Raw genomic sequence first — 25,321 nt, forward strand, 5'->3', positions numbered from 1 at the left:
GGTGTTCCGTTTTGGAAATGGATCACACCGCAGATTTTGAAAATGAGTGGTGTTATCCTGACTCCTTCAAAATATATCCCTCTGACCTTTCAGCTTCCTCTACCTTCTGTACTGCTATCACAAGCCAAACTTTAGTTAAGGGAAGTAGATTAATAGTAAAACTATTTTAGCCATCTACTTTTCTTTCCCACTCCCAAAACAGACTTTAAACAGTTGCCTTCAGGATTTATACAAACCTCTTGATAAAGCTGGTAAAAGCTGTAAAACTAAATATTTATGAAAGTTTTGGGGAAAAAATTCTATTTCTAGGTTTCCTGCTCTGTAATTTTTATAAAGTGATTTAAAGGCAAAAAATGCCCAGCAGAATGCCAGTGATTGTAAATATACAATAATTAATGTCAGCAGCAGTCTCTGTTGACTTATAGCTAAATAAAATCCTTCATTATATCATTGCTATTTTCTTCTCCCTTTGTCAGAAATAGTTGGATGGTGTGGCAGTACCATTACAAAACTGTCAGGAAGTACTGAGATTCCATTTTTTTAAAAGTATGACATTTTGATAATAGAATCTTTTATATTCTGCATCTTATCAAATCAGCTATTGAGATTGAACTAAAATCATGAGCTGTCTTTTTAGCAAGCATACAAAAAGTTATCATCTGCTGAATTTGTATGATTTGTAAAAACCTGGACTAGCAAAATTATTAAATTTCTCCTCATCCTTGATTTTAAATTTATAAAATGAGCAGGAGAGCTTGTGATTGGCATAAAGTAGGCAAAAGCTTTTGAGGTTCCTGTATAGAAGTAGACATGGCATAGGAAGGGTTCTTTGAATTTTGCTGGAAATTGAATTGGCTATAAAGCTACTGTCTTAAGAGGATATTACTTGTATATAACAACAGTTCTTTTATTATTCTTGATGTCAGCAAGATTATGAGGCTGAGTGAATCCAATGTTTGGGAACCATTTTCTTTTTTTTTTTTTTTTTAAGATTTTATTTATGTATTTGACAGAGAGACAGACAGGCAGCGAGAGGGAGCACAAGTAGGGGGAGTGGGAGAGGAAGAAGGAGGCTCCCAGTGGAGGAGCCTGATGTGGGGCTCGATCCCAGGACCCTGGGATCCTGAGCTGAAGGCAGATGCTTAATGACTGAGCCACCCAGGCGCCCCTGGCAACCATTTTCTGTATTAAAATAACAAATTCTTCATCCTCGCCCTGGATGCTTTATCTGTCTGAATGGTAGAGATAATATCCTCTTTCACATTGATTTTGTATGATTCTGAATAAATTTTAGAGTATAAGACATTAATATTAACCACAGCAATGATAATAATGGCAAATTGGTAAATAGTTATGAGAAATTTCATTTATTTGTCATACTTTTTTTTAAAAAGATTTTATATTTTTGAGAGAGAGAGAGCGAGAGAGCATGAGCAGGGGTGGGGGAGAGGGAGCCTGATGTAGGTCTCTATCCAAGGACCTGGAGATCACGACCTGAGCCCAACGCAGACACAACCAACCGAGCCACCCAGGCACCTCTGTCATACGTTTTTTTAAAGCTGCATCCATATATTTAGAAATCAAAACAATTCTCCCTACTCTTAACCTGTTCTTCTTTCACCCCTTAGATGATCATATTTAGTCATTTCTTTTTTTTTTTTTTTAAGATTTTATTTATTTATTCGACAGAGATAGAGACAGCCAACGAGAGTGGGAACAGAAGCAGGGGAGCGGGAGAGGAAGAAGCAGGCTCCTAGCAGAGGAACCTGATGTGGGGCTCGATCCCAGAACTCCAGGATCACGCCCTGAGCCGAAGGCAGACGCTTAACCGCTGTGCCACCCAGGCGCCCCATATTTAGTCATTTCTTATGTATCCTTCCAGTGTTTTCTTTGTTTTGTGTGTGCAGGTCCAAATGTTTATTCTTATTTCCCGCCTTTCTAAAAAGGTAACATTTTTTTTTTTTATTAACCTGCACCTTGCTTTTTCTTCTTAATGTATTTTGGAGATTTTTCCATATCTTTACATAAATCACACTCTTTTTAGGGGACACAGTTACATAGTATTCCATTATGTAGCTATACCACCATTTATTTGTTAATGTAACCAGTTCCCTATTAACGGACGTTTAGGTTATTTACCATCTTTTGAATTAGAAATAATATTGTGGCAGGTAGTGTTTTAAAATGAATGCAAGTATTCCCAGTAACAGGGTTGCTGGATCAAAGGGCAAACAGATTTGTTTTGTTTTGTTTTTTTAAAGATTTTATTTATTCGACAGAGATAGAGACAGCCAGCGAGAGAGGGAACGCAAGCAGGGGGAGTGGGAGAGGAAGAAGCAGGCTCACAGCAGAGGAGCCCGATGTGGGGCTCGATCCCATAACGCCGGGATCACGCCCTGAGCCGAAGGCAGACGCTTATCCCCTGTGCCATCCAGGCGCCCCAGATTTGTTGTTTTGATAGGTATTTCCAGATGGCTGGCCTTCCATCGGCAGAGTACATACACTGAGGTTCTGTTATTTCCCAGGACTTTCTCCAGGTCATGAGTATGTTAGGGCGAGGCAACCTCTGGCTGTGCCTTTAAGGAGCTGGAACCAGGGATGACACACAACTAAAAAAGTTAATTAGCATACAGGTGGTAACTTACAAGGGTCCTGGGTAAAACAGAAGTATAGCATTGGGGTGTTTAAATGGAATAGGTAGGTGGGGAAATGTGCTGGGAAGGGAAGGCTCCCACAGAGAGCTGGCTCTCTGTGTTTGGTCTTGAAGAATGAGAACGTATTGGCCTGGTCCAGCAGTCTATGTTTTAATAAGCTCTCCTGGGGATTCTGATACATGATCAAGTTTGAAAACCACTGCTCTAGGCGGAGGTTGGCAAACAACTGTTTTTGTAAACAAGGGACAGGGTTCCAGGCAGAGGCCTGGGTTTGTGATTCTGACTCTAAGGTCTGATGGAGTTGCTTTCTGGATTTGTGTAAATCAACCCTATGTGAGGGCTTTTGTTTTGTTTTGTTTTTTAACTAGTGCCTTATTTAAAAAAAAAAGAACAAGGGTGATGAGCCTTCACAGTAATCAGGGAAATACAAATTCAGATCAAACTGAGATAAACTGTTCTAGTGCCAAATTGGCACAAATGGGAAACTCTGACATTACTAAATGTTGGAGAGGATGTGGAACGCTGCTGGGGGATGTAAATTGCTCTGACCACTTCGGTAATACCTAGTAAAGCTGAATGTTTGCATACTCTGTGGCTCAGCAGTTCTAATGCTAGGCCTATATCACTAGGTGTGGGTTAGCAAACTTTTAATTAAAGGGTAGGAAGTAGTTTAGGCTTTACAAGCCATGCACTCTGTCTGAACTGCCCAATCCTACTATTATAGTGTGCAAGAAGCCATAAACAACATAGAAACACATGGGTGACTGTATTCCAATATAACTGTTTACAAAAAGAGTCATTTCTCAGTCCTTGAGTGGTTCTCAAACATGAATGTGCATCAGAATCACCTGGTGGATTTATTAAAACACAGATTAACTGGACCCCAACCTCTGAGTTTCTGATTCAGGGGTCTGGGGTGGGGCCTGTGAATTTGCATTTCCAAAAATCTGCAGGCAATGCCAGTGATGCTGATCCAGAGGCCACACTTTGAGAACCACTGCCCTAGAGAATTTGATGCACTCTGTACAAAGATATTCACAGCAGCTTAGCTCTAAACTGGAAACAATGTAAATATCGACAGTAGAACATAAAAATACATTGTGGTAAGCTCTTAAGCATATTACACAATAATGAGAATGTAAGAAGTATGCCACCCTCAACAACATTGATGTATCTAGCAAACAGTGTTAAAGAACAGAAGCAACACAGAGGGCTACATACAGTAAGAAGCAATTCATTATAAAGGTCAATGACAGGGGAACTAATCTATGCTATACATGGCTGGGAAAGCTGTGAAGAAAGGCGAAGCAAGTGGGGATCTAAATGTCCAGGTAGTGGATCCACTGGGGGTGGGAGGACATTGTGATCAGAAAGAGACAAGGTCTAGGAGGCTGGCGGTGATCTTTTACCTTGGGTGGGGTCTCCTGAATGTTGGCTTTAGGTATGTTATTTGTTTATTTCACAATTTTTACAAGATTTAAAATGTGTTGTTGAATCTTTGATTTCTGTGTAGCTCTGTCCAAGAATGACCTATAAACAGAACTGTTGAGTGCTTACTAAAAGCTGAGCAGTGTTTGAACACTTTACCTGCGATAAACAGTTTGTCTGGCCTGTATTCATTCAGTTACCCCAAGAGTCCTGTTTAAAGATTTATTTATTTATTTTTAGAGAGAGACATAGAGCATGCACACAGGTGAGGAGGGCAGGGAGGGGCAGAGGGAGAGAGAGAATCTCAAACAGACAACCCCCTGAGTGGGAGCCCAGTGTGGGCTCGATGCCACAACCCTGAGATGATCTGAGCCAAAATCAAGAGTTGGACACTTAACCAACAGAGCCACCCAGATCCCCCTAGAGTCCTGTTTAAATAGGGCTCTTATCGTCCCCATTTTACAGACAAAGAACAGAGGCACTCAAGCTCCTGAGGATACAGCCAGAGTGGTTTTGTTCCTCAGCCTGCTATATGGCAATGAGGTTTACTTTAAAAGACTTTCACCTCTCATTGGCATTGAAATATATAAATATGTGGGCATTTGATACCAAATGAGGAAACAGCTTGATCTGAAGAAACCTACTGTTTTTACCTACCATTTCCAATTCTGTGTCCAGTGTCCACACAGAATAAGCCAACTCCTCTCTCCCAGTCTGCCACCGGTCCTTTGTGTCTCTTTTTCCAGTGCCTGGCTCTGTACTTAGCACCTAAAAAGGCCTCAAAGAATCTTCCACTCAGTTCTTTTTTTTTTTTTTTTAAGATTTTATTTATTCCTTCGACAGACAGAGAGACAGCCAGCGAGAGAGGGAACACAAGCAGGGGGAGTGGGAGAGGAAGAAGCAGGCTCCCAGCAGAAGAGCCTGACATGGGGCTTGATCCCAGAACACCAGGATCATGCCCTGAGCCGAAGGCAGACGCTTAATGACTGAGCCACCCAGGCACCCCTTCCACTCAGTTCTTGATAGCTTTTCATGTATTTGTTTGCTTTTGTTTCGGATATACCCTGCCATCTGGTCTGGTCCAGGCAGCACACCCCCCTCCACTTTCTTTCCCCTTCAGCCTCAATTGGTGGTTATTTTGTGATAAAGTTCCCAGTCCATTCCCTCTTCTGGTGGCTTCAAAATTGGTTTGGTTTGGTTTTTGAATTCTTCAAAGCATAGTACCCAAACCTCAGTTTTTCAGCATGGTCTGCAAGATAGTTGTCAGCATTACAAGAAGGAACAGCTTGAGATCTAGGAACTGGGAGAAGCCAGCATGTCTGAAGGCTTGGGGACCTCTTTCCCACTGAATTCAGGTTCCCTTGCACTTGCTTATTCCGTCAAGCCACAGACGGACTCAGGGTTTCCTCCTACTACTTGTAAAAAGAGCTTTAGTCAACATATTTATTTTCATAAGATAATTTAATAAAAATTATGTATGTATTTTAATAGAATTTTCTACTTACAGTTTACTTATGATTGGGTCATGACTTAATATACGTTTTAATTTGGGGTAGTATGAAGTTCTGAGCTCATCAACTAGATACGTTAGAGTAGACCATTGCAAATAGCAGTTTAGAACGAGTTTTATGTTTACAGGTTAGATTATGAAGTACACTACAGGGTTTATATGCTACGTTGGTGAATATCATTACCTTTCATTGATGATTTTTTTTCTCATTTCAAAAATAACCTAATTTGGTAATAAAGGTTTATTTTTTCCCCCCTACCCTCTCTATTTTAGTGGAGAAACAAGATTTAACAAGGAGAAAATAATTCAAGGTTAGTATACTCTATTTTAGCTGTCTCCTTTAGTGTTAATGTGATATGTGAGTTAATCCGATTTGGGAGGGGAAGGGTAGACAGGGGGCAGCTCTGTATTGTGAATAGCATTAGAGAAAGTGTCATAGCCATAGAAATATGATCAGAGCAGATGGTCACCAAGAGGAATAAGTCTCTTAAGTGAACCCAACGTAAAGAATAGGATCCTAAGTTGTTTATAGATAGTTTCAAGTGGCCCAGTCAGCTGATTCAGGAGTTATGTTGAGTCTAGTGGTCTTAAAATATAACTGCTGTGATTTAAAATGATTTCATATTTGGAAACATGAAGTTTGCTGGCTGGTGTTAATGGTATTTTTCTGCTAAGATAGTCATATTATTTTTAGTGGTAACAAAGAAGAGGTTTAAAATGAGAATTCCTGTTCTCACACAGGATTGTTACTTTATTCTGAACAGATTCTTCCTCCCTTGTTCTGCTAATTTGGGTTCAGATCTTTTAATCTCCCTATGATCCAGCAAGTCTAGCTTTTAAAGAATATCTTGGGTAAACTCTTAGCCAGACGGGCTATTTCTGTGCTGTGATTATAAAAGCATTTAGTTTTATTTTTTTGGTTAGGGACATCTGGAGTTTGCAGAACCTGATTTTCATACCCAGTGGGCCCCACTCCCTCTTCTGAAAACTAGTCTGATAATTAAATGAACCTTTGTTTTCCAGTGACATGTGCCCCACCCAAATTAGCCTCTGTACTTCTGTCCCTTACCACCCTGTCCTTTAGTACTGCTCACCTGTCTCATTTCATTAGACGCTGACAATGGAGCAGGAATGCAAGTTTTTGTGATCACACCTGGTTTTGACATTTGTTTTGTGTCAGTTCGATGCTTATTAGGTTCTTTAAGTTAAAGCATTCAAGGCTTATATATTTCCAAGTACCATTTTTGTTGCATAACTATAGTTTTGATATGTAGTCATTTCATAGGTATTCAGCACCAGGTGTCTTAAATTTCCACTATGATTTCTTCAGTGACCCATGAATTATTTAGAACTATTTTGCAAATTTCCAGATGACTGGGCCTTTTGTTTTTGCTCTTCATCTTTTATGATTGGCTTCCAATTACATTTTGTATTCTGACAAGATGGCTTATTTGATGATACTTCTTTGAAATCTGTTAACATGCTCAGTGTTTATAAACCCACCATTGTATGCTTGAGAAAAATCTGTGTTTTCTGATTGTTGGGTTTGGAGTTATATGTCAAATGATTAACCTCTGTTTTGTTGTTCAAATCTCCTATGCTTTGCTAATTTGTAAATTTACTAATTTGCCTGCATGACCAAAATACCAATTTATGGGTGAGTGGAATTTCCCATTGTGATGGCCAACTTATAATTTAGTACCTGACATGCTGTCAATTTGTGCTTTATGTGTTCTGCTCTTATTTAGTTAGAGACTATTTTATTAGGCACATATACAAGTTTAAAAATTGTTCTTTCTTCCTAGTGAATTGGATCATTGATTATTTATAGTATCCTTACAATCCTAAGACTTTTGTCATAAAGTCTTGCATTTCAGAGTGTAATGTAGTTTCTCCAGCTGTTTTGGGTTTGGAATTTGCCCGGTATATGTTTTTCTCTTGCTTTCCTTTCAGCCTTTCTGGGTGCTGATGTCTTAAGTGTTACCTCATAAATACTATGTAGGTGATTTTGGTTCTGTTCCCTCCACCTCCATTTCCTCCCCCTCCTCCCCTTCCCTACGGGCTTTGGAATGATAAACTATTTCCATTCTTTCAATGGTTACCTTTAAATTTTTACCATTCATATCTAATGACGTATAGTATCAATATCTCCTTTCCCCCTAAAATATAAGGAACTTATATGACTATTGCTTAGTATCTTAGTCCTATCCTTGTTTAATCGCACAACATAGGCATTATTATTTGATTTGTTATTTAGACAATGTTTGTTTAGATTTACATATATATTTACCAGTTTCGCTCCTCCTCATTTCTTTTGCATCTCAGACCTTCATCCCTGAAGTATCTTCTTTGAAAGGTCCCCTAGGCAGATTGGTTGGTGGTAAAGATAGTTTTAATTGTTTCTATTCCAGACAATTCTATTTTTATTCTATTCAACCTTTCTTAGCCTAGATAATTTAGACTCACAGTTCTCTTAGCACTTAGAAGATATTATTGTGCTGGTTTTTTTGGCTTCCATTGCTCCTGTTAAGAAGTCTTTCTCAGCCAAATCATATTCCATAGTAGGCAATCAGTCTTTCTCTGCAACTGCTTTTAAAATGGTTTGTTTGATTTTGGTATTCTGTAGTTTCCCTTAATATATCTAGGGGGGATTTTTTTTTCTTTTAATTTATCCTGCTTTGTGTTTCCTTTATCTGTAGATTTATGTTTTCTGTCATTTCTGGAAAATTCACAGCCATTATCTCTTCATATTTTCTCTCTTCCATTTTCTTTCTGGAGTTCCAGTCAGATATATGTTAGGGGATATCATTCTGCCCTTCATGTCTCTAATAGATGTGAGATGTGTTTCATGTCCTTTGTCTGTCCTGCATGTGGGGTCATACCTCAGCACTGTCTTTGAGTTCATTAAGCCTTTCTGTTACTGAATCTCCCTTTATCCATTGAAGGATTGTTTCCCTCCTCAGCAATTCATAATATTTTTCAGTATTAAAAGATCTGTCTGGTTCTTTTGGAAAGCTGTCTGGTTGTTTTTGATGGCTTCTGTTACTTGCTTATTTTTGTGATTGACGTCTTTATGTTTTATTCACAGTTTGTAGTCTATATCTGCTGATTTCAATGTCCGAAGTATAAATGATTCTGATTCTGTTTTTTGTTGTTTCTGCTTTCAGTCATGATGGATTATTTTCTTGTATGTTAAGTTATTGACTGAACTATTATTTGCTCTAACTTAGTAGGAAACTTGTTAGCCTTTATTCAGTCAGATTTGCTCTGAGGCGTATTTGCATTTGATTTAACTATTGACCTGAGACTACACTAGCTTCCTTGTAGGATCTCTGGCTTCCAGGAATGCTGAGTTCAGTCCTCCTACCTTTCTGTGCCATGCAGCAGGCTCCGTCCCCCAGCTGCCCCCTTGCTTGTGCTGATATCCTAATGTTAATATTCAGATTTCAGCTCAGGGTATTTTGGTTGCTTTGCATTTCCTTTTAGAGATTTTCCTTAGATCCTGTGAGCAGCGCACGCACACACACACACACACACACACCCATTTAGTTCTTTTGCAGTAGGAGGACCCTTCAGAGTGTTTAATCAGCCCATCTCCTGGAAATGAAGTTTCCAAAGTTTTTTTTAAAGGAAAAGGAAGGAAGGAAGGAGGAAGGGAACAAGGGTGAGAGGAAATAATACAATATTGAACATTTGGGCAGTGCAGGTAAAGAAGGGAAACCTTTTAGGGGAGGGTCCTACCTTTCAAATACAACTGGGTTGAGAACATAAGATCAGACCCAGCATTAATAAAATACAGCTAACGAAGTGATGGGCAGACACGAGAGAGGGGAGAACTAGAGACAACTGAATTCTCATCATCATCTGATTCCCATTAGGCAGACATTCTTTCGGGAAACATTTGAATATGTGAGCCTTTATTGGATTATAGCTTAATTTTACTTGCTTTTTTCGTTCTCTGAAAAGTTATATAGAAAAGTACCCAAGGAAATCTTTTAATAAAATGTAGATAAATTCTGTTTATGTTTTCTTACATGTGATTTATTTACATCTGTTATATTTATATTTGAATGTTATTGTTCCTCCTCTGACTACCACAGGACAAGTAGATGAGCCTCTTTCAGAAACTGGATTTAAACAAGCAGCTGCTGCTGGTGTATTTCTTAATAATGTGAAGTTTACTCATGTTTTCTCCAGTGACCTCATGAGGACAAAACAGGTAAGTTTAAAGTCAAGGTTTAGCCTGATGAGTCAAGAGTCTCAATAATTACAACCTTGAAAACTGCTTTGGGAGTCTGTAGGGAATTCAGTCACACGCAGATACCATCCCCAATCCTCTGCTTCCCCCACCAACAGAACTTCTTTCTTTTTATTTTACTTTTGTACTATATTTTATTTTGGTAATTTTTAAGTTAAAGTAGGTTGGGGAAAATGTCTAACAAAATATCTTTAAAAAGACAGGGTTTATGAGAGAGAGCCAGCAGAAACACCAGACGGGAGAATTTAACCCACAAAGACATCAAATATTGGAATCCAGACACAGTTAAAAAAGAAAACAACTATATTACTGTAAAGAAATAAAAGACATGATTGGAATATCTTTAGGGAACAGATTACTATAAAAATGAACCCAGAGAATTAAAAAGGAACCAAATAAATGTCTAAGGACTCCATGGAGACAGTAATTCCCCATGAGGGAATAACAGGGTTGGAATATAGTCTCCCTGCATAAGCAACTAGAGAAACAGGACAAAATTTGTGAAGCAGCTGTTTGCAGACATTGGACTTCAGACAGTATGGGCCTGTGATCCCCAAATGAAGTGAAACAAATGAGGTGGGTGCTTGGATTGTCCTGGTGTTCCACCTGACGCAATTTACCGATGCTGGTAGGAGAATCCAGATAGAGCCAGTGGCCTCAGTGAGTTGAGGAGACAATGCTTGGAATTTGGGGATATTAAATAACTAAGATTGTGGGGCGGAGTACTGGAAGAGGGAGCTGCACGGAGAAAGAACTCTAGAAATATGGGTAGGGATTCCCTGAAATCCTTGGTGGACTAGAGTCTGCATGTGCGTAGGTGAAATTGTATGAGGCCTGGTGTAAAACATAACTGCTAGGGAGAGAACAGTTGCTGGGGAGCCAGAAGCCAGACAATGTCAAGAGCTCCCACAGGTTGGGAATGATTTGAGTTCCTACCACCCAGAGTGGAGAGATTTTGTTAAATACATCAAGCATATAGTGGAAACTTCAGAAAGATCACACCTTAATAGTGAGGCTGATCTGTGCTCAGAGGAACATAATGAGGAAGGAAATAGAAGATAAAAAAAGAACCAAATTCATCTTTTTGAGATAAAAAAAATACAATATTCTGAAATGAAAATTTCACAGGAGGGGATTACTAGAAGTTTAGACACTGTTAAAGAAGAGGTCAGTGAACATGAAGTCATAGAAACAGAACATTCCAAAATTAAGGAAGAAAGACTAAAAACGGAAAAATGGGGGCGCCTGGGTAGCTCAGTTGGTTAAGTGTCTGACTCATGATTTGGGTTCAGGTCATGATCTCATGGGTTGTGGGATTGAGCCCCATGTCAGGCACCACACTCAGCAGGGATTAGGACTTTGATCTTTCTGAATTTGTCGAGACTGGTTTTGTGCCCTAATATGTGATCTTTTCTGGAGAGAGTTCCATGTACACTTGAAAAGGATGTGTAGTCTGCTGTTTTAGGATAAAATGTTGTGAATATATCTGTTAAATCCATCTGGTCCAGTGTGTCATTCAAAGCCACTGTTTCCTTGTTGATTTTCTGTTTAGAAGCTCTGTGCATTGATGTAAGTGGGATGTTAAAGTCCCCAGCTATTATTGTATTCCTATCAATTATTTCCTTTATGTTTGCTATTAACTCCTTTATGTATTTGGGTGCTCCCATGTTGGGTGCCTAAATATTTACAATAGTTATATCTTCCCATTGGATTGTTCTGTTTATTATTATATAGTATTCTTCTTTGTCTCTTGTTACAGTTTTTGTTTCAAAGTCTATTTTGTCCAATGTAAGTATGCACTCCAGCTTTCTTTTGACATCCATTTGCATGATAAATGTTTCTCCATCCCCTCACTTCCAAACTGCATGTGTCTTTACATCTGAAATGAGTCTCTTGTGGACAGCTTATAGATGGGTTTTGTTTTTTTATGTATTCTGTCACCATATTTCTTTTGATTGGAGCATTTAGTCTGTTTACTTTCAAACTAATTATTGATAAATAATTACTGATAGGTAATTATTGATAGATATTGCCAGTTTGTTACTTGTTTTATGTTTGTTTTGGTGGTCCTTTCTTCCCTTTCTCTTCTCTTATGATTAGTTGACTTTCTGTAGGATTTACTTGAATTCCTTTCTCTTTATTTTTTGCATAGCTGTTACTGGTTTTTGATGTGTGGTTACCATTAGGTTTGTATATAACATCTTCTGCATGTAGCAGTCCATATTAACTTGAGGGTCACTTAAGTTTGAACCCATTCTTTACTCCTCTCCTCCCCATGTTTTGGGTGTATGGTGTCATACTTTGTATCCTTTCATTTTGTGAATCCCTTGACTGATTTTTGTAGATATACTTATTTTTACTGCTGCTGTGCTTCCTACTTTTCTTACTCTTACTTATGGTCTATCCTTTCCACTCTGAGTCCCCTTCAACATTTCTCATAGGGCTGGTAAAATGATCATGTATTCCTTTAACTTTTGTTTTTCTAGGAATCTGTTTATCTCTCCTTCTATTCTGAATGATAGTCTTGATGGATAGAGATTCTTGGATGCAGATTTTTTTCATTTCAGCACTTTGAATATATCATGCCTCTCCCTTCTGACCTGTAAACTTTCTGCTAAAGAGTCAGCTGATAGCCTTATGGGATTTCCCTTGTAAGTAACTGCTTTCCTTGCTGCTTTTAAGTTTCTCTCTTGTCAGTACTTTTTGCCATTTTAATTACTGTGTATCTTGGTGTGGACTTCCTTGGGTTAATATTGGTGGGGACATCTCTGTGCCTCTTGGATCTGGATTTCTGTTTCCTTCCCCAGATTCAGGAAGTTTTCAGCTATTGTTTCTTCAAATACATTTTCTAACCCCCTTTCTCTCTCATCTCCTTCTGGCATTATAATGCAAATGTTATTATGCTTGATGGTGTCACTGAGTTCCCCAAGTCTGTTCTTATTTTGTGTATTTTTTTCTCTCACCTGCTCAGCTCGATTACTTTCCATTACTCTGTCTTCCAGGTCACTGATTTGTTCTTCTGCTTCCTCTAGCCTACTATTTATTCCATCTAGTGTATTTTAAATTTCATTTATTGTGTTCTTCATTTTTTTCTTTTTAAAAAATTTTAGGTAGTTAACATACAGTGCAATATTGGTTTCTGGAGTAGAATTCAGTGATTCATCACTTACATACAACACCCAGTGCTCCTCACAACAAGTGCCCTATACTCATCACCCATCTAGCCCATCCCTGCCCATCTTCCTCCATAAACCCTCAGTTTGTTCTCTCTTAAAGATTTTATTTATTTGAGAGAGAACACAAGCAGGGAGGAGGGTCAGAAGGCGAGGGAGAAGCAGACTCCCCATGAGCAGGGAGCCTGATGCAGGGCTCCATCCCAGGACCCTGAGATCATGACCTGAGCTGAAGGCAGATGTTTAACTGACTGAGCCACCCAGGCATCCCTCTTTAAGAGTCCTTTATGGCTTGTTTCTCTCTTTCCTTTTTTCTTTCCTCCCTTGCCATATGTTTATCTGTTTTCTTTCTTTAATTATCCACATATGAGTGAGATCATATGATATTTGTCTTTCTCTGACTGATTTATTTCACTTAGCATAGTACACTGTAGCTCCATCGGTTTCATTGCAAATGTCAAGATTTCATTCTTTTTGATGGCTGAGTAATATCTATATTGTATATACCACATCTTCTTTGTCCATTCTTCAGTCAGTGGACATTTGGGCTCTCTTCATAATTTGGCTGTTATGGATAATGCTGCTATACTGGGGTGCATGTACCCCTTTGAATCTGTATTTTTGTATCCTCTGGGTAAGTACCTAGTAGTACAGTTGCTGGATCATAGGGTAGTTCTATTTTTAACATTTTGAGGAACCTCCATATTCTTCTCCAGAGTGGCTGCACCAGTTTGCATTTCCACCAACAGTGCAAGAGGGTTCCCCTTTCTCTGCATCTTCACCAACACTTGTTTCTGATGTTAATTTTAGCTATCCTAATGTGTGTGAGATGGTGTCTCATCATGGTTTTGCTTTGTAGTTCCCGGATGATGAGTGATGATGAGCATCTTTTTGTGTTCTCTTGGCCATCTGCATGTCTTTTTTGGAAAAGTGTCTGTTCATGCTTTTGCCCTTTTCTTAACTGGGTTGTTTTTTGGGTGTTGAGTTTGATAAGTTCTTTGTAGATTTTGGATCCTAACCCTTTATCAGATATGTCATTTGCAAATCTCTTCTCCCATTTTGTAGGCTCCCTTTTAGTTTTGTTGACTGTTTGCTTTGCAGAAGTTTTTTTGATGAAGTCCCAGTAGTTCATTTTGTGTGTTCTTCATTTCTGATTGGTTCTTTTTTTATCTCTGTGTTAAGGGTCTTACTGATGTCCTCCACTTTTTTCCCAACTCCAGTTAGTATCTCTATGAGCATTATTTTAAATTCTCTATCAGGCATATTACTTATCTCCATCTCACTTAGGTCTCTTGCTGTGATTTCTTTCATTTGGGGCACATCCCTGTCTCTTCATTTTGTGTAACTCTCTGTGTCTGTTTCTATGTGTTAGGAAAGTCAGCTATGTCTCCTGCTGTGGAAAGTAGTGGCCTTATAAAGGAGTCCTGTCGTACCCTGTAGTGCAACATCCCCTGTTGCCCAGCATCTGGCACTTCAGGGGTGTCTCCTATGTGCTGTGGGCACCCTGCTGTGGTGGCTGAGCCGCCTTTGCTTTCGGTGCAGTCATGTGCAGAGGTTCCCTTTGTCTGTTGTGGGCAGGGTTCGGTCCTTGTGTTGTTGGTGGGCCAGTCGGGGCTGCCGTGGGCTTGAGCTGAGTCAGACCAGGCATTTGCCAGAGCTGTGGTAGCACCAGGCTGCAGGGTGCTTTCCCTGTGTTGTCCTCCAAGAAGCTTTCATTGGTGGGCAGGGCCTGCAGTCAGACTAGTTGTCTGCCTTCAGCCCACTCCTGGGGCCACAGTCTGACTGGTGTGTGCGGTTATCTTTCCCTCTCCACAGGGCAGGAGTCACTTTGGAGTGGTGCTGGCCACTGTAGGGGCTACTTACACACTGACAGGCCTGTGGCACCACCCTGGATGGGCTGGGCCAACAGTGTACTGGAGGTGGTGGATCCATAAGGTGCTGGAGGGTGAGGTGGCCATGTTAGCAAGTTAAGTAGTGAGTGTCTGCCTCGCTGGTTCCCACAGGCAGCCACGTGTGTATGCTGCAGGGCAGGGGAGGGAGATGGTGCATGTCAGCTCCTTTGTTCCTGGAGGTGTCTCCTTGTGACTGCTGCCCCTCTGGACTTGTTCTGAGATTAGTAAATAACTCCCCTGCCTGTATGCCCCAGACGGTTTTCAAACTGCTGCTTCTGTGCTTTATCTGGTTGGGCAGTTTGTTGTGCTCTCTCTTTAAAGGCTTGGATTCAGCTTCCTCTTGCCCTCCGTGTTCTCCCAGAGCCCATCCTGTTGATTTTTAAAATTCCAGGTTTTAAGTCCCACTGGTTGTAAGAACTCACAGAATTCGGACCCTCTGGTTTTCAAAGCCAAATGTTATGAGGGATTTGTCTTCCCCATGTGGGCTTCCAGATGTGACTGTTTCTCTTCCTTCTCCAGGCCTTTGGCTCTCTCCCTCCTGTGGGTGGCCCGTGGGTGGGTCGGATTAACTCCCCATCATGTCTCTGCCCTTCCTCCCGTCTCAGTGTGGCCCCTTCCCTACCTTTTGTTGGTGATTTTGTTCTGCCAGTCTTTCGGTCATTTTCTGGGTTACTTAAACTGATGTGAATGTTACCTAGTTGTATCCGTGGGAGGAGGTGAGCCTAGTTAGGTCCCTCCTACTCTACCATCTTCCTTGAAAGTCAGATTTTTTTTTTAATCAATTGGGTTTTGACAAAGGTGCCCAGGTTATTCAGCACTTGAAAGGTATTCCTTTCAATAAAATGTGCTGAAACAATGGGCTGTCCATATGGAAAAACATGAACTTTGGCCTTTACCTCCTATAACACAAAAATTAACTTATAGTTGATCTTAGCACAAATCTAAAAGCTAAATCTATATATCTTCTATTAGAAAACACAGAGAAAAGTCTTCATAAAGGTTTCTTAGTACAAAGCATAAACAAGATGCAGATTGGGAGAAGATTATAAATGTGTATATTACATATATAATGTATGTGTGTGTATATATCTGGCAAATTCTCTGGATTATTTTTTTATCTAAATTTTTTTCAACTTAGTAATTAGACTAACACCCACTTCAAAATGAGCAGAAGATTTGAATTTGACTAGGCACTTTACAAAAGAAGAGAATATGGAAGATCAGGAAGCAGATGAAAAGATGCTTAGCAGAAATGATCTTAATGGAAATGCAAATTAAAACCACGCTAAGCTACTACTACACAAACATTTGAAACCGCCAAAAATTAAAAAGACAAAAGAATGTAGGGGCCCCTGGGTGGCTCAGTTGGTTAAGCAACTGCCCTTAGGCTCAGGTCATGATCCTGGAGTCCCAGCAGGGAGTCTGCTTCTCCCTCTGACCCTCCCCTCTCATGTTCTCTCTCTCTCTCTCTCTCTCTCTCAAATAAATAAATAAAACATCTTAAAAAAAAAGATAACAGAATGTGGAACAACTAGAACTCCTACATTGCTAGTGAGAATGTAAATTGGAACAGCTACTTTGGAAAACAGTTGAAGTTTACCATACATTAATTATATGATCCAGCAATTTCCGTCCTAAGAATTTATCTAAGAGAAATGACATATGTTTACAGAAAGCCTTGTATATAATTTTTTTAACACCTTTGTTTATAATAAGCAAAGAATCGATCACCTGTGTTCATCAGTAGGTGAATGGATAAATGAGCAGTGATGCATTCACACGGTGGAACAGCTCAGCAACAACGTGGAAGAGTCCCAAAAAAACATGCTGAACAAAAGAAGCACAGAAGAGTACATATTGTAGGATTCCATTTATGGGAGACTCTAGAAAAGACAGATCTAATCTTCAGTTACATAAAAGAGATCCATGGTTGCCAGGGGCCAGGAGTGGGAGGAATTGACTAGGAAGGACACAAAGGAATCTTTTTGGGTGACAGAATTCTTCCATATCTTGATTTTGGTGGTATTGAGAAAGGTGTATACATTTTTTAAAACTCGGTGAACTGTACACTTAGAAATAGGTATATTTTTTGTTGTAAATTATCTCAATAAAATTGGTTTACAAATAGAGAGCAAGTTAATAAATAAAAAATGAGAACCGCAGTGGATGTACTAAATTATAGATTAAACATGGGTGAAATAATCATGAGCTCATAGATAAATGTAAGATAGTAACTGAAATGTAGCACAATGTAGTAAACAGATTAAAAATACGAGAGTTTATAGGAAATCAAGAACATGATGAGGTCTAGTGTCTTTCAGAAGGAGGTATTAAAATGGGAAAGGGGTCAAAGGAGTCACAAGTTGATAGTTTTATAGAACTGTTGAAAAATAACAGACCTAGAAAGTGTGACAAATTCTAGTCAAGATAAATAAAAAGAAACCCATATCTACGCTTACAATAACAAAATTACAAAACTCCAAAGAATAAGAAGGACAGACATCATCCACTAATGGCCAGTATTAGACTATCAATAAAGTTGTGTCAGTAATAATTTTTTTTTAATGCACTGAGTGATAATAAAGACTAACTTAGAGTTTTATACCCAGTAAAACGTTTTCTAGAGTAGGTGATAATGAAGACATTTCGGCTATCAAGAAACTTTGAAAGGGTAATTGAAGAAGGAAAATGCCAGAAGGGAGGTCTGAGTTTCAGAAAAGATTGGTGAGCAAAGACATTGGTAAAGGTAAAGGTAAACAAATATTGATAATATAGAACCATAATGATGACAATGTTTAATTTGTGGGGAGGGGACTAAAAAGGCAGGTTGTGGATTTAAATTTGTTTTGCAAATACAATGTCTTGTCTTGTCGATCAAAAATGACCAGGCACACCAGGAGAGAAAGGAATGTGAACAAACTTGAACCCAAACAAAAGACAACAGAAACAGCTGCAGGACTTCTTTGATAACTGGTTACCAGACATAGACTTTAACCATTGAATGCACAGACCAAAAAATGATATTGAGAATTTCAGCAGAGAACTGGAAACGATGTACAAGAACCAAGCTGAGAATTCTAGAACCGAAAATGTAACTGAAATTAAGACTCAGTAGATGGGTTTAACAGCAATTTAGGCACACCTGAATGGAGAATTAATAAACTGGAACCTTTTCCATAAAGGGGCAGATAGTACATATTAAGTTTTATGGGCTGTATGCTCTCTGTCACACCTGTTCAACTCTGCTGTTGTACTGTGAGAGCAGCCACAGACAACATGTAAGTGGTTGTGTTCTGTAGGTCTTCATTCACAACAACAAGCCGCAGTCTAGATTTGGGCTATAGTTTGCTGACCTCTGAACTAGAAGATCACTCAGAAGGAAATATCCAGATTTGTGTGAAGAGACGAAGGGTGAGCAGTACAGAAGAGAGGCAACTTTCACAAAGGATAATTATTTCTAGTTCTTTTATTTTTTTTAAAGATTTTATTTATTTATTTGAGAGGGAGAGTGAGGGAGAGAGCGGGCAGAGGGATAGGGAGAAGCAGACTCCCTGCTGAGCAGGGAGCCCGATGTGGGGCTTGATCCCAGGACCCTAAGATCATGACCTGAGCTGAAAGCAGTCAATTAACCAACTGAGCCCCCAGGAGCCCCTCTAATTCTTTTTGATTTTACTATGATGTACTTTGACATTTTGGCCAGAATGACTGTTTCTATGAGAAAAGCAAGTGTTGTTTTTCCATTTTCAGACGGTGCATGGCATTTTGGAGAAGAGCAAAGTTTGCAAAGATTTGACAGTAAAGTATGATTCAAGACTTCGAGAAAGAGTAAGTAACTTACATATTGTTCCTCACCATAAATTATCAGTAAACCACCTGAGTTTATCTGATGCATTCTTGATGGGGATGTGGAATCAGCTAACATATGTTAAGAACCTGCTGTGTGACCGTGGCTGTTACATACGCTCATACGTAGTATCTTATTTAAATATTAAATTTGTGTGAGGTAGGCATCCTAAATTATGAAAGCAAAGTCTGCTCATAAGAACTAGAACAGAAGAGTTTGAGGTAAAAGGGCAAAGTTCTCTTCTCAGCCTACCCATCCTGCTTCCCAATTTCCAGCTTCAATAGACTCTCTTATGCCCTTTTCTATACCAGAAATGAATCTTGCTGCAGTGGTGATTTAGCTAAAGCCACACCTCAGTTTCAGATCTGAGATTTGACCCCACATCTCCTAGAGCAGCAATTTTTGCTTTTTAATAACAGGCCTGTAAGCAGGCCAGTGTCCCTGGCAGCCTTGTGATGTCTTCTGTACCTGGACAGAAATGTTGAATGGCTGAGGCATCTCTAAAGAATTACTTTTCATAACTTGCGTGTGTTCTCTGTTCTCGTCCAAAATATACACTGGAACTTCCTCAGAGCTACTGCTTGGAAAGGCTTGCTCTGTGCCTGAGAACCCGCGCCCCAGTGCTAAACAAGCATTGTGAGTTCAGTGGAACGCTGAGTGAGGCCTCCTGTCATCCCACAGTAGGGAGAGCGTGATCATAGGCTGGGCTGTCTCTTCTCAGTCTCTCCTCTCCTCCTGAGTGTGTGCCCCACAGCTCAGTGGAATGCACTGCTTTTCTCTACCCGGCCCCTGCTTTACCACACGTTCTTGACTTGAACTTGCCTCCCACATGCACATCCTACCGTCATCGTGTCAGTTCTGCTGTGTAGTAGCTCCGGAGTGCCTCATCCCTGTTCGAACCCACTGCTGCCGTTCTGCTGCATGCAGCGTCCTCCGTCTCCTAGCTCACCGGGAACAGCGACTCTCCTGTCTTCCGACTTGCGCTCGCTTTTCTAAGCTAGCCTCCATGCTGTAGCCAGAGTAGTCTGGAAAACGTGGTTGCTGCGCACCTGTGTAGAACAGTTCACTGTTTCTGTTGTACCTTTGGGAGGCCGTCCAAGCTGCAGCCTGGCTTGTCAGCGTGTTGTAGGATATGATCTGTTGCCTCCATCTGCCTCCTTCCTCTTCCTTGTGCTCTGTGCCCAGCCTTCATAATATTAGCGAGCATTTGCGTGGTGCTCCCCACACTCTGGCCCTGCTCCAAGCCCTGCAGGTTTGTTAATCTTCACAACACTCCCATGTTGTGAAGATTTGAAAACCTCATTTTTACAGTTGCAGAAAGCAAGGCGCACAGAGGTCAAGTCTGTGCCCAGTGTCATAGAGCGTGTGTGTGGCACAGCTCAGATTCAAATTGAGGCCACCTGGCCCTGGATTCCATGTTCTGGACCAGTGGTGATAGGCCTCTAGTGGATCTTCTCAGCATTGTCCAGACATCCTGTGCTCTTTCCTCACTGAACTTCTGAATCTGTACTCCCCTCTGCCTGGGATACATGCTCTCCAAACCTGGCCAACTTCCATTCACCCCAAGGCTTTGGCCGTCTGCAGCCCCGCAAATGCAGCTTAGCCATCTCTGCTGGGTGTGTCCGCGTCCGGTAGTTCCTTCCATCATGGCGCTGTCCCCCTACTGTTCTAGCTCAGTACCCCACCACAGTGCAGTCTCAGCAGGAGCGGGGAGCTGTGTGTCCCTCCTGGTCTTTTCACCACTCTGGCCTCATTGCCTGACATTTTTCGGCATAGCATTTGGAATATTTAATGAGTGGATGTTCCCATTCTTGAAAAAACAAACCAAGTAATGATTCTTAATGTTCTCCTTTGTAATAGAGGTTGTTCCAGTTATAATTGAGGTTGTAAGAATTTGAACTTGGGAATTTGAAGAGCACCTGACAATTGTGCATATGGTCTTATAAAAAAAGAACATTTAGTTGTTGGACTTCTGTCTGATGGTGATGTTAGAGTTTTTGGGCATCATCAGTGTAAACCATAAACAGTGATTTATCTCTAAATTTTTTATTAAATATTTTATTATGCAAGTAATGTGTTATCATTGTAGGGAATTAAAAGTAAGAACAGTTTGGGGGGAAAATACAGTTAAAATTTCTACCATGCGCAAATACTGTGAACATTTTGGTATGTGTGCTCTTGACTTTTTTTCGTGTTTGTCTGTCAGTCTATCCGATCGTGTATGCATTTTTCTAAATGTATCCCTACTGTATGTGGTGTTTTTTTTTTTTTAAAGATTTATTTATTTATTTATTTTAGAGAGATGGGGAGTGAGCGCAAGTGGAGGGAGGGGCAGAGCAAGAGGGAGAGGGAGAGAATCTCAAAGCAGACTCACCACTGAGTGGGGAGCCTCACACGGGGCTTACTTTGTCTCATGACCCCGAGATCATGACCTGAGCGGAAATCAAGGGTCAGATGCTCAACCCAGGTGCCCCTATATGTGTTGTTTTTTAGCTAGCTTTTCTCCCTGTTTTTCAGTGCTAATAAATGCACATGGATATGATCATCTAATTAGTGACTATGTTATTCCAATATACGGATATTGCATAGCTACTGCTGGTGGACATCTAGGTTGTGACTAGATTTTCCACTGATGTAAATAATGTTAAAATAAACCTCTTTGTAGTTCTTTATACACATACCTAATACATTTCCTAGGAGTGGAATTGTTGAGGGTGTACTTTTTTTAAAGCCTTTTATACATATTGCTAAATTTCCTTCTAGAAAAGCTGTGCCAGTTTATACTTCCATGAATGATGTAGGAGAAAGTTTTTCTTACATAAACACTGGCAATTGGTAGTCCATTTGGTGTCCTAATTTAGTTGCTTCTGAAAGGTGCCATTTTAATTTTTACATTATGGATTCCTGGTGAGGTAGATCTCCTGTGTTTCTTGGTCATTTGTCTTTCTTTTGTGACTTCTTTGTCCTTTGATACGGCTCCTTCTTTACAAATCTAAAGAGCTAATGACCTTTGAAAACACACAGATCTGTGTTTGAATTTCAGCTTTGCTGATTATTGGCTGTGGGAATACAGGCCAGTTGCTTAACCTTTCTGAAACTCAGCTTTATAATATGGAGATGAAAGTACCCATCTCCTAGTGCTATTATTAGGCTCAAATGAGAAAGTACGTGTGGATGTGAGGTGGCTGACTTGGTGCACCTCATATGTTAGTCTCTTGGCCTGGACTCTGTGCAAGTCTCTATTTGTCCAGTAAAGCCCCACTGTTTCCTTGAGTGTGTTGTTCCATGTAACCCATTCAAGGTGTCAACTGTATGTTCTAGGGTTTGCAGCCTCTGCTGAGTATGTTCGCATTATCAGTTTAAAAGATATAATAAAGTAAGTGGAAGGAAACCAAACTTCTTGGCAGAATGATTGTTCCAAGTTTGCTGCAAGCATGTATTTAATCATTGTATCACAAATTCATTTGAGGCATTTTTGTCTATTGGACCATTGCAGAAATATGGGGTTGCAGAAGGCCGGGCCCTAAGTGAGCTAAGGGCAATGGCCAAAGCAGCTGGGGAAGAATGCCCTATGTTCACACCACCCGGAGGAGAGACCTTAGACCAGGTACGTAGCCCTGGGGCAGGTTCCCACGTGGATGAACTTGCCAGCATCAAAGTAGCTAAAATTGGGTTTCTTTTGTAAATGAGATGTCTTTAAATCTTAGCTAAGCAGTTTGAAAGTTGTTTGGTTCATAAAACAACTCTGCGCAGTGTTTGTTTTTCCTTTTTAAGCTGTGTTTCTTATATACTGTTGACAGTCATTGCCAACACTGGATTTAAAGGACGTGTGTTATTAGATGGTACTTGAAGAAAAGTCTTTGAACCTGCACCAGTAACTTCAGCAGTGGTAGTAGTAGGCAGGAGAGCAAGTGCAGTGCTGTTCAAGGCGAGTGGTAGGCGAAACAGTCGAGGCAAAATAATTCAAGGCTCGCAATCCTCAAGCCTCTCCTCCTGCGTCTCTAGCCCTGTAAGTGACCCCATCATCACGCTTGCCTTTCTTTGGAGTGTTCCGCTTTTGAATGGCATTATGGGGGGAGTTTCCCCTATTTTTTTTGTTTTCATAATTTTCTTGGAAAGACTTTCTACTAGTTTAGTAAAGGCAAGATTTTGTGTCCTTGTTGGTGGTTGCTTTAACCGAACCGATGTGCTGTAGATGTAGTTCCCTAGGTAACACTTGCCTGGGTTTGTTTTTACTTGTGAATCGCCCTGACTAGATTGTAAGCGCTTGGAAGTAAGGCATTAGAAATTATAGCTTACGGTGACATTGTGCTTCCATCATTCCAGAAGTATGGTAGGCATTTACTGCTGGTCAAATGAATAGAAAGAGAGTTTCATCTGCTTGTGTAATACTTATGTTGACATAGTAGAAAAATCCAATCAGTCAAATATTTTATATTATGTTTAAGACAATTATTAATGCCGCTTAATATTTTAATTTCTTTTCCTGTAGGTGAAAATGCGTGGGAAAGACTTTTTTGATATTCTTTGTCAGCTGATCCTGCAAGAAGCAGGTCAGAATGAACAGTTTTCCCAAGGAGCTCCAAGCAACTGTCTGGAAACTTCTCTGGCTGAGATATTTCCTTTAGGAAAAACCTGTGGCTCTGAATCGAATTCAGACAGCGGCATACCAGGATTAGTCGCCAGTGTCTTAGTTGTGAGTCATGGTGCTTACATGAAAAGCCTGTTCAATTATTTTCTGACTGACCTGAAGTGTTCCTTACCCTCAACTCTGAACAAATCCGAATTTATGTCAGTCAGTCCCAACACAGGGATTAGTCTCTTTATCGTAAACTTTGAGAAAGGAAGAGAAGTGAAGCCAACAATTCAGTGTGTTTGTATGTACCTTCAGGATCATCTGAATGGAGGGACTGAAACTCGCTAAAATTTAAATCTACATCAAAATCTAGTGATTTTGAACTTCTGAGGGAGTGCCTTTGGCTTTATTTGTTTCCATCCTCTGCTAGTGCTGATTTGGAAACAGTTAAAAAGCTGTTACAGTAGGTTATAAAGCTTGAATGGAATCATGGCCCCAGAGAACACTAATGGAAAAGCATTTAGGATTGACTTATTTTTGTCTTGAGTACAGTTGGCGTTTTCCAAAGTAATTTACCACCCTGTTCCGTTACATCTCTGGATTGTAAATGAATCAAGGAATTCAGTATTGCAAATTGAGGGATTCATGACCTTGTAACCATGTTGTTGTTTTTCATTTATGTTGTTATTTTTCTTTAATATCTGAAAAATCCAGCCTGTTTTATTGGCTCTTGGTAAGATACTCTATGTTTTTTACTATATCATCCAGTGCTTAAAAGAAGGAGCTGTTTATAATTCCTATTGCATATTTATAGTGAGAACATAATGGTGTTTTGAAAGTCCTTTAAATTAAAAATTCTTAACCATCCTCAGTTTTCTATAAAGCAAAATGACACTAAAATTTTTAAATATAGGAATCAACTGTTAGAATTTTTTATGGTAGAGGGTTTGAAATGTGGATGAATGGAGATTATGGTTGCAGATTGGTGAGGAAGAATGGAAAGCATCATTTGACTAAGAAACATTGAAGAAGGAATCTCTGAGCAAAAGAAGATAGAAGAGCAGGTCTTTCTCATCTAACTTACAGGCTGAAGAATTTAGTTTGGGGAAGGCTCTGATGAGTGTAAATGGTTCCTAGCATACTACACAGTAACCTCAGAAGGAAGGGGGATGCTTTCTTGGAAAGAATGTTGCTCGGGTAACCGCAACTGTGGGGTTTTGTGGAAGGTACAGTTGCCTCTTTTTTCCACCAGATGGCACTGGAGCAAAGGGATTTGGGTTAACTGAATTTTGTACACAAGATTGGTCCCTCAAAAATCCTCACCAGAATGAGTGTTTTCCATGTGGTTTGCTTTTAAGTTATAATGCTGGTGAACGCTGTGAATCTCCCCTTACAAGAGTATTAATACTAAAGTTTGTCAGTTTAAGGCCAAAATCACATATAGTCCAAATTTACTGTGGACAGCTTGTTAAGTCCTGTGTAAAGTTCAGTGTTAACAGTGTTCTCATCGGGTCCATCCCTGCTCCTCTCCTGCCAGGTTGGAAGAGGGCACGCGGTTGAGCACTAGAAGGAGGACTCCACAAGTGAGAACTTGAAAAGGCAATCGAAAGGACGAATAATAACAAATGTCCGCATTCTCACCATCCAGGAGTCCTAACTTCCCCCTTCTTCCTTTTTACTCTTTTAAGAAGTAACACACTGAGATGTAAGTGCAGTTCCTTTATCCAGCCCCCGCAGTGCCGTGCCCTCTTGTACTCTCAGAGGCCACCACGGCGTGCGTCTGTGCGTACTTTCATCCGTTCCTGGCCATTTCCTAGGATCCTAAGGAAGCGGTATTGCTTCGGTGTTTTTTCAAATGTACATAAATACCACCAATCTGTATTCTGTATTTTCACGTACTCTATCATGGGGTTCTATCTATGTTGCTATGTACGGATGTACTTACTATCACTGTATTCTATTAAATAAATGTGGCACATTTGTTCA

General features: G+C 40.0%; 1 protein-coding gene across 1 annotated transcript in view; it reads left to right on the forward strand.

Moving 5' to 3' along the window:
• Positions 1-25,321, forward strand: part of TIGAR (TP53 induced glycolysis regulatory phosphatase) — a 29,241-nt gene extending 3,920 nt beyond the window's left edge. Inside the window, exons 2-6 of the mRNA XM_026502647.4 lie at positions 5,866-5,903; positions 9,693-9,811; positions 18,663-18,740; positions 22,256-22,366; positions 23,252-25,321. Coding sequence (XP_026358432.2) covers positions 5,866-5,903; positions 9,693-9,811; positions 18,663-18,740; positions 22,256-22,366; positions 23,252-23,683 — 778 coding nt within the window. The 3' untranslated portion in view covers positions 23,684-25,321. The remainder of the gene's footprint in view (positions 1-5,865; positions 5,904-9,692; positions 9,812-18,662; positions 18,741-22,255; positions 22,367-23,251) is intronic.

Source organism: Ursus arctos, unplaced genomic scaffold, assembly GCF_023065955.2.
Source record: "Ursus arctos isolate Adak ecotype North America unplaced genomic scaffold, UrsArc2.0 scaffold_26, whole genome shotgun sequence".
NCBI classification, from domain to species: domain Eukaryota; kingdom Metazoa; phylum Chordata; class Mammalia; order Carnivora; family Ursidae; genus Ursus; species Ursus arctos.